At 39.2% G+C, this 8,589-nt stretch overlaps 1 protein-coding gene across 1 annotated transcript in view; it reads left to right on the top strand.

Moving 5' to 3' along the window:
• Nucleotides 1-629: 629 nt before the first annotated feature.
• The window catches only part of FBXO38 (F-box protein 38), a 32,809-nt gene continuing 24,849 nt past the window's right edge, over nucleotides 630-8,589 (top strand). Inside the window, exons 1-8 of the mRNA XM_014518724.2 lie at nucleotides 630-1,447; nucleotides 3,072-3,260; nucleotides 4,495-4,628; nucleotides 5,802-5,965; nucleotides 6,401-6,566; nucleotides 6,873-7,010; nucleotides 7,465-7,602; nucleotides 8,201-8,294. Of these exons, the coding sequence (XP_014374210.1) occupies nucleotides 3,133-3,260; nucleotides 4,495-4,628; nucleotides 5,802-5,965; nucleotides 6,401-6,566; nucleotides 6,873-7,010; nucleotides 7,465-7,602; nucleotides 8,201-8,294 (962 nt within the window). The 5' untranslated portion in view covers nucleotides 630-1,447; nucleotides 3,072-3,132. The remainder of the gene's footprint in view (nucleotides 1,448-3,071; nucleotides 3,261-4,494; nucleotides 4,629-5,801; nucleotides 5,966-6,400; nucleotides 6,567-6,872; nucleotides 7,011-7,464; nucleotides 7,603-8,200; nucleotides 8,295-8,589) is intronic.

The following is an 8,589-nucleotide window of genomic DNA, read 5'->3' as shown; positions in this document are numbered from 1 at the left end:
GGAAGGTGGTGGATCTGGCTAAGCACATGGTACATCTGGTGGCTCCTGCCACTGTTCGTCCAGCAGGGTGGGAGTGGAGGGGAGCCATGCGGGCTACAGCTGGGGCTGGAGGCCGTGCTGCACTGCACTTGGGGCGGGTGGCGGCAGCAATAAGTGGGGACTACAGGAGAGCTACAGTGCAATTTGTGGGGGCTGGAGCCCCCTCCATAGCTTCCCTCCCAGCACCACTGCCACCTGCCCTGAGCATAGCACAGTGCAGAGCGGCTGGTGGCACGAGCCCGCAGCTGCAGCCTGCCCTGCCCTACCCCGCACAGATCCAAGGGCACACAAACAGTGGGAGCAGCAGCGGGAGTTGCCCCCTGAGTTCCCTGGAAGATCCATGGCTCTGTCCTGTGCGATGCCTGCCACGGCTAGGCATCGCCTACCTCAGCCCCACTCCCTCCCTCACTGCGGGGGGCATTGATCTACCTCCCTCCTCCCCTTCCACAGCAAAAGACTTATTAGCTGCATGCAGCTCTCTGTGCTGCCGGGCTGTGCTCCTTGTTGCCTGCGTGGTGCACTGCAGCTGCACGCATGTATGGGCATTTATTGGCCAAATTATCGGCCACTTCAGGACAATTTCCAATATAGTCAATTTTCTTTATATTGGTACTGATCTGATATTGGACCGATGTATCAGTGCATCTCTATCTTAATCATCTTCCTTTTGCATGCAGCTGTATCCGAAATTGGATTGGTATCAGCTGTTATGCCTCCTTAAAAATCGGCTATCAGTATTAGCCCCCAAAATCTTATCAGTGCAGCCCTAGATTAAAATCAGTTAAATGGCTATGAATATAAAAAGATTTTTAACATGAAAACAGAATGGGGAATAATAGAAGTTACTGCTATAGTTGCAGAATAGATGTAAAACAGTACGCTGTTCTAGGATAAAAGCATAAGGTGCAGACAGTTCTAGGTTTGTTTTGTAGCAAACAAAAGTAGTTAATTTTAAAAGAGTTCTCATAATTATATGTTGGCTTTTTTGGTTGAAGTTTTCCATGTTTAGGCTCAGCAAGGAGATGAGTTAGTTTGTGAAAAATCAATTTTAAGGAAAATATATTTTTCCATTTTCTGAAGCTAAAGCAATTGTTACAAAACATTATTTGTCTCAAGGAAATAATGAATTGTCAAACCTGACACATTAAAAGTGTACAAGTCCCTTGAAATCTAGTCATATTTTAAAAGTTTAAATATATTATTTGCTTGCCAGAATTTTCTTTTCATTCTATAGTAATGCCTGTTTCCTTCAGGAAAGCTACACACCCAGGTTTTGACTGAACTGAATGGCAGAAAATAATATTCCTTAACAGTAACTCTTTACCATCAGAACAAGGAGAAAATATGGGCCATCAAAAACCTGAGTATATAATAATCTGAATCTTTCCTGAATTGTTACCTTATTCTGGTAATTTCAAGATTTCATTACAAAATATTTTTTTCTCCCGTGTGAAGTTACATGTGGGATGATGTTAACTAATTTATTGATGCTGTGTTAGCCTGGCCTTTGAGAACATAATAACCAGCCAAACAGCAGTGCTAGGAAATAAATGAATACTTTCTACCTCCCTCTGTCTTTGTGATGGGAGATATTAATAGGTGTTATTTTAATATTAACACTACTTTTTGTTAGAGCTCAGCAAATGAAGGCCAAAGGACCAGGAAATAGAGCTTGAGACAGAGTTGTCTAAGTCTTGTCCAACTATCTCAACCATGCAGTTGGTCTGATAAAAATTGCCATCTATTAAAAAAATAAATAAAAATTCTTGCCTTCCACATTTTCTGGGCTATCACAGCTACAATATCACTTCAACACTGGAAAATAGAGCATCATTAACTAAGTCAAATTCTATAATAGGTATAGAATAACATTGGTAGAAATATATTCGATTAGTTAAGGATCGCTGTTTAATGGTTTAGACCTTAGGTCCATCTTGCCCAGTCTCTTGGTGGGCATAGGCCCATGCCCAGTGGCATAACAAATAGGCCTGTGTCACGCGGGGGCAGAGAGTGGATGCTGAAAGGGACAGTGAACTGCGTATTACCAGGGTTGTTTTTCCCACTGTTGCTCTCTCACTTGGAGTCTCCCATATTTAAGGTCTAGGAAATTCTGATTCAGAGGCTGTATTCCCAACTCCCACGCTCAAGAGCTCCCGATGCCCTTTTCCTCCAAGATTTTGTCCTGTCCCTTTTTTGAATTGGGTTAAACTGTCAGTTTCTTCAACATTTGGTGGCAGAGTTCCACACTTTAATTACATGCTGTATGAAACAGAACTTCCTTTTGTTAGTTTTAAACTTACTACCTACTAGTTTAATTTTGTGACCCCTAGTTCATGTGCAACGAGAAAAAAGGAGAGATTACACATGTACATTTTTGCTATGTTACATGCTTTTTGCTTTTCTTGAATTTTGTTTTTAATGGTGCAATCTTAAAACAACTCTTTCTACATCAGGTACACTGATGAAATATAATTTGAGTCATAATGACTAATCTATCTCACCTAATAAAGTGAAATTGTATTTTTGAGGGAAGCAAGATCTAGAGAGAATGATTTCCTTTTAAATAAGTAGGCGCTAGATCACTTTATAGTTCACTGGAAAATATCCAGGTGACATTTGTTTAGTAATTTTCTCCATCTTTTTCCCACGAGTTGCTTGTGTGTGCTGATTTATAGATGGTATTTCTAAAGACATTTTATTTTCTAAAATAGGAAAAGGTTACTATGGAAGCAACCTGTAATTAAACCTACTGGGTTTTTTCCCACAAGAGATGAAGTATGTTTTCTATTTACTAATTTTTCTTGATGTAAGGGGACACTCCAGTTAGTCTCCATTCATTTGACTAGCTTTTATTTCCAGCTTCATACACAAGACAGATCAATTATACTCTGCGGGGGGAGTCCTTCCAGTTTTCAGCTGATCCATTAGAATAATGGCATTCCAGTGTTTCTCTTTGGTAGCAGGTTTTTCTGGGTCCTTTATGTAACTAACTTTCATTGGTCTGTCCCTTTCCTCCTCCATTTCTCTTTCAGTTGCACTGAATTAGCATAACATTGTGAACATTAATTCCTTTCATCAGAAATCATTGCAATCATGGGACCTAGACGGAAAAATGTGAAACCATGCTTAATGAACAGGGAAGGCTCTGAATCTACCAAAGCAGATGAGCTGAAAGATTATATGAACCAGCTTTCTCATGAAGTTCTTTGCCATATCTTTAGGTAAGAGGCTGTACTATTTTTTGCCTTCCTGTCTGCTCCACCCTATGAACAGATATCAAACAACACACCATATTCAGAAGTGCCACCAATATGTGAACTGGTAGACAAAAATTGAATTGAGTTTTATCAGTGTGCATATGTAGATCGTTTTTTGCTGGATAAATGTCAAGGAGACTGCAGAATGTCTTTGTCTTCATGGTTTGTTTTTTTATTTTTGTTTTATAAAACTAAGCATGTAGATGATACAATATGAAAAAATGTCAATTATCCCTCAAGAGACATGGGCCTCTTATTCCCTGATTCAGTCTCCTGCACTGAATATTTTCTTGTGTGAAAATTGCTAGGAAAAGCAGATCAACATTGTTTCACTTTTTAACTCTAGTTCAACTAATACAAGCCCGTGCGTATCCTCTGGTAACTGATTTACTCTTGATTACAATGCCAGTTGTTAAATTTCATAATTCTATATGTTAATATCCTGAAATTAGTGCTATGAAGGTTGATTCAATAAATATTCTATGTGAGTAGAACAAAATTGTTGATTAATCTTTCAACTTATTTAAGATATGATCATGCTCCATGGTGTGCTTGCATGTATCATGATGTGTCTGGTAAATTCATTCACTGTGCTTGCTTTACAGTGAATGCAGTTATTTGTGCCTGGATATATTAGAATAGAATTCCAGTCCAAGTTTCCCTTGCCTTATTAGTTTTAGTAAAATATTTTATTCCACTCAACCCAAAAATGAATAATCAAAGTACAAGTTTACAGATACTCCAAATGAGAATCTGAATGTGAATGGCATGTAAATACCTTGCTGACAAGTTGGAGAGCTATGCATCGCAAAATTAAAATATACATTTTAATTGGAAAGATTGAAGGTTTCCAGGTATTACTGTTGGGGGTAGCTTTGCAGGGTTTGGTTAGAGATAGGCACGTGCTAGTACTAAAATGTATCATTGATCTCTTTTACCTGAGGACTTTATAAATATAGTGAGACTGCCCTTTTGTATCTGAAGTGCCCTGGTTGCATTGTGAACAGATTCAGCAGAAAAAAACCCAGCAGATCAGTATGATACAGTTTGTCTGGAAATCTCATTTGAATCCACACTTTATAGTTTTAGAATGAATATATCTAGCTTTGTGTAGTAATTCACTTGATGCTCCCTTGTGTGAGAGAAGTTGAAAGAACTTTGTCTTTGAATAAGAGCTTTTTTTTCCACTCTCCCAAAGGTACCTTCCATTGCAGGATATCATGTGCATGGAATGCCTCTCCCCGAAGCTGAAAGAAGCAGTGACTCTCTACCTGAGAGTAGTGAAGGTTGTAGACCTCTGCGCTGGCCACTGGTGGGAGTATATGCCCACTGGTGAGTAGGGTGTTCCAGGATATAGTAGTATTGAGAAGATCTTGCTAGGTTGTAGTAATCTTTACATTTAACCATATACAGTAGATTTTCAAAAACAGCCAATGGAGCTGTATGACGAACTCCTATGGACTTTCAGTGAGAGTTGGGTACCATCCTCCCATTGAGAAGTCATTTACAACATCTGTATGTGTGTCAGATGCCACTGTGGCAGAAGTAGAGATTTTCTGTAACAATCTGAACCTATATGCTTATCTGAAGGGGGTTAAGGGGGGTTATGGTATAAAAACAAAGGTTTAATCCAAAGAAGAGGCTGCTTGCATGCAGGCAAGGAAATATGCTCTGGGAGTGCTCTGTATCTGTTGGGATTTAAGAAACTGTGCAAGAGACAGAGCCACTCACTTTGAAGTTATCTTCAAGTCCTTTTTGCTCACGAGACCATTTTGTCAAAGCCTGTGAAGAGTAAGATTTAGGTTTAGAATTCAGAGATAAATTTTGGAGGGAATACATATTTTTTTTCTTAATTGGAGAGTGGGGTGGGACAGAGATGCAGGACTTAAATGTGAAAATCCTGCCAAGCTAAAATGACTTGGTTCCTGTAGAAGGGTGCTTAGACTTCAAGATAGTGTAACATCGTTCATTCTTTTAAAATCCCCCACCCCCTACTGTTCTGCTTTGTACCTAATGTTAAAATAAAATGATACTGTCTTAAATCTGTCAGGATATGGTGACAGACTCCCAAAGTGAAGACCCAGAGGTGCCAAACTGGTCAGGCCTGATAGATAAATATGGCTGATGTCTCCTGGATAACCTAGGTTTCAATTTAAGAGTGGGAGAATCTTAGAATTTCAGGGGAGATAAAAGCATAAGGCCAGTGACTCCTGAGTCACCTGATACTTCCCCTGATGAGATGCATATAACACAACCACAGGATAGAGGCAAAAGAATCTGTAGAATATTATTCTACAACATCAGAAATGGAGACATGTAGTTAACCATGTTAGTGTGAAGTGACAGGACTGGCTCCCTGCCATCTAGTTGACATCATTGCCAGAGGTGGTATTAGATTTAAGGCCAAGGATTGTTATTATCCACAAAGAATTGCAGCATTATTTTTTTCTGCAGAACTATCTGTTTCCTGTCACAGATCCCTCAAAACTTGTGTCCTCCTCCCAGGTTTCACTGATTGCAGTTTCCTAATATTGCTGAGGAAGATGCCAGACATTGAACAGCTCTATGGTCTTCACCCCAGGTATCTTGAAAGACGCAGAGTACGTGGCCATGAAGCTTTCAGCATTCCTGGAGTTCTAGAGGCTTTGCAGGCTTGCCCAAATCTGTTGGTAAGTGTGCAGATTCAAAAGTTGACATTAGACTCTGCACGTGTACTGCAGAGGAAATAAAATTGGACTAACCAAAAAAACAATACATATTTTATCTTATTGCTGGGCTTCTGCAAGTGCTGTAAATTTAATCCTCGTCCTGTATGAGTGGCAGCTGAAGCAAGCACAATTTCAAAATCCACTGCTAGTTTACAAGGGAATGCTGTTCTTTTCTAGCCACTTGATTTGGTTTCAAATAAATACTCAAATCTCACAAGCTCAGGCTAACAACTAGTTTCCTATGACTACTTAGTTTTTAAAGTCAAGTGGCTCTGTCTTTATTTAAAGTGTAAATGTAATTTGTATCAAACTCAATGTATTAGCGAGATGTCGACTTGGTTAAGAGAAGCATTGTTGCTTAAAATGGTAATTTCTGATTCCTGTGCTTTTGTCTAGGGTGTTGAGACCTCTCATTTAGAGCTGGTGGAAGCAATTTGGACATACATGCCACAAGTTCATATTTTAGGGAAGTTTCGTAATCGTAATGGTGCTTTCCCAATCCCTCCTGAAAACAAACTGAAGATTCCTATAGGAGCTAAAATTCAGACTTTGCACTTAGTAGGTAAGTGTTTGTGGTGAAGTGTCTGCCTTAGACAGAACGGAAAGGTTTGAAATGAGGTACCACACCTCTCCCTTCCAGGAATGATAGTTGATTCAGTCCGGGGGGTTTCTGGAACACACACGTTTCCCTGTGGCAACAGGGATTTGGATGGCAGATTTCTTGTAACTATTGACACATGGTAAAGAAGAATTCTAAATTCAGAGAACTGTAGTTTTTAGGTATTCCATTGGTCTTGGGGAGTAATTTAGTGATGGCTGTAATGTTTCCTTGATGCACTTTGATTTTTGTTTTGTTCATATATTCTAGGAGTAAATGTCCCTGAAATTCCTTGTATCCCAATGCTGAGGCATCTTTATTTGAAGTGGGTGAGGCTTACCAAACCACAGCCCTTTAAAGATTTCCTTTGTATCAGCTTACGCACTTTTGTCATGAGGAACTGTGCAGGTGAGAGAATAGAGGATTCTTCTCAGGAGGGGTTGCATATACATTGGGAGGTGCAAAGCCAATGTCAGTACTAATACTGTGCCACTGCCAATGTGCAGTTGTCTTCTTGGAATGGATGTTCACAATATGGTGAAGTCGCTGAGCTACATCATCAGTAGTGCATACATTAATGAAGCTACACCCTTGTTGGAAGCAGTTGTATTAAGTTTATCAAGTTTTCAAGTATAAATAAGGCCGAGATGTTGCCCATGCTCATCCATTATATGGGAAGGAGTCGATAGCACTATTTTACACATGACATTGAGGGGAATAACATCTCTTACTGTACTTTATTAGGAGAACCTTTCTCCTACTTTGTTTTTTGGCTTCTGCTGGACAGTTCTGCATTATTTGGCATGATGTATTCAATACCCTAAAATATACAGCTCTGAGTATCTTGTTCTGTTCTCTGCAGGACCCACAAATTCTTTGAAGTATGTCCCTTTAGTGACGGGTTTGGCTTCTGCCCGAAACTTAGAACATCTAGAACTTGTTCGAGTTCCTTTTCTTGGAGGACTTATTCAGCATGTAGTAGAAGATAGCTGGAGATCAGGTATACAGCTTCCTATTTTCCTGTGTTGTGCAAGAAAATCAAGCTAGCTTTGAAGGGTAACTGCTGTTTTACAGGTTGTTTCACTAAACTGCTTTTGGAACTAACATGATGAGAAAGACTCAAAGGGTGATAAATATGGACTTGCATTAAGTATTGTTTTCATATACTAATAGAATTGCTTGTACTTATCACACTTTTGTTGACAATATGGAAAGTGACAAAAGCCAGGTTAAATTAATCTTTGCAATTTCTGCATCAGTTGAAACTGCTGAAGAACTGATCTAAGATTTCCAAACAAATACCACCCTTCACTGTCATTGCAGGGAGGGTGAAATTGGCAGAATGAACCTAGAGAGAGAGGCGATTGCTCATTAAAAATCATCACTATGTTTTTGAGATACTTGCTGCTTCAGAGCCACCTTTTACCAGTCAGTGTCAACTGTAAAGAATTTTATGTTGATTTCCTTCAAAATAGCATGTATCCTTGTTAATCTCATGTATACACTGCAAAGATAATACTAAAGAAGTACATATATATTTTTTTTTTAATGCCACAACCCACTAACTAAAATGAAACTCCTGTATTTCCTCTCACCAGGTGGCTTTAGGAATTTGCACACTATAGTTTTGGGAGCTTGCAAGAATGCCCTTGAAGTGGATCTTGGCTACCTCATCATAACTGCAGCACGAAGGTACTGGCCTTCTCCAGTCTTCTCCTGTCTTTTCCATTCCTTTCGTTTTTCAAATCAGTTATTTCAGTACTTTAATAAAGTACCAAAACTTTAAGAGGGAATGTTAAGTTTTTGAGAAGCCAGACCCTAATTAGCTTTAAATGAAAAGATTATCAAATGGCTAGAGGAGTGTCCTGCGTTTTGCAATGACTTTTTCTGTGGCATGAGTTGAATTGCCAGACTTTTTTTCTTGAATAAGAATTATACACTCAGTATAAGCAATATTCAACCAATAGTTAAACTTCAAAGAACCTCA

Source organism: Alligator sinensis, unplaced genomic scaffold (assembly GCF_000455745.1).
Source record: "Alligator sinensis unplaced genomic scaffold, ASM45574v1 scaffold360_3, whole genome shotgun sequence".
NCBI classification, from domain to species: domain Eukaryota; kingdom Metazoa; phylum Chordata; order Crocodylia; family Alligatoridae; genus Alligator; species Alligator sinensis.
Note: the sequence above shows the minus strand (reverse complement) of the source record. Positions and strands in the feature narration are given on the sequence as shown.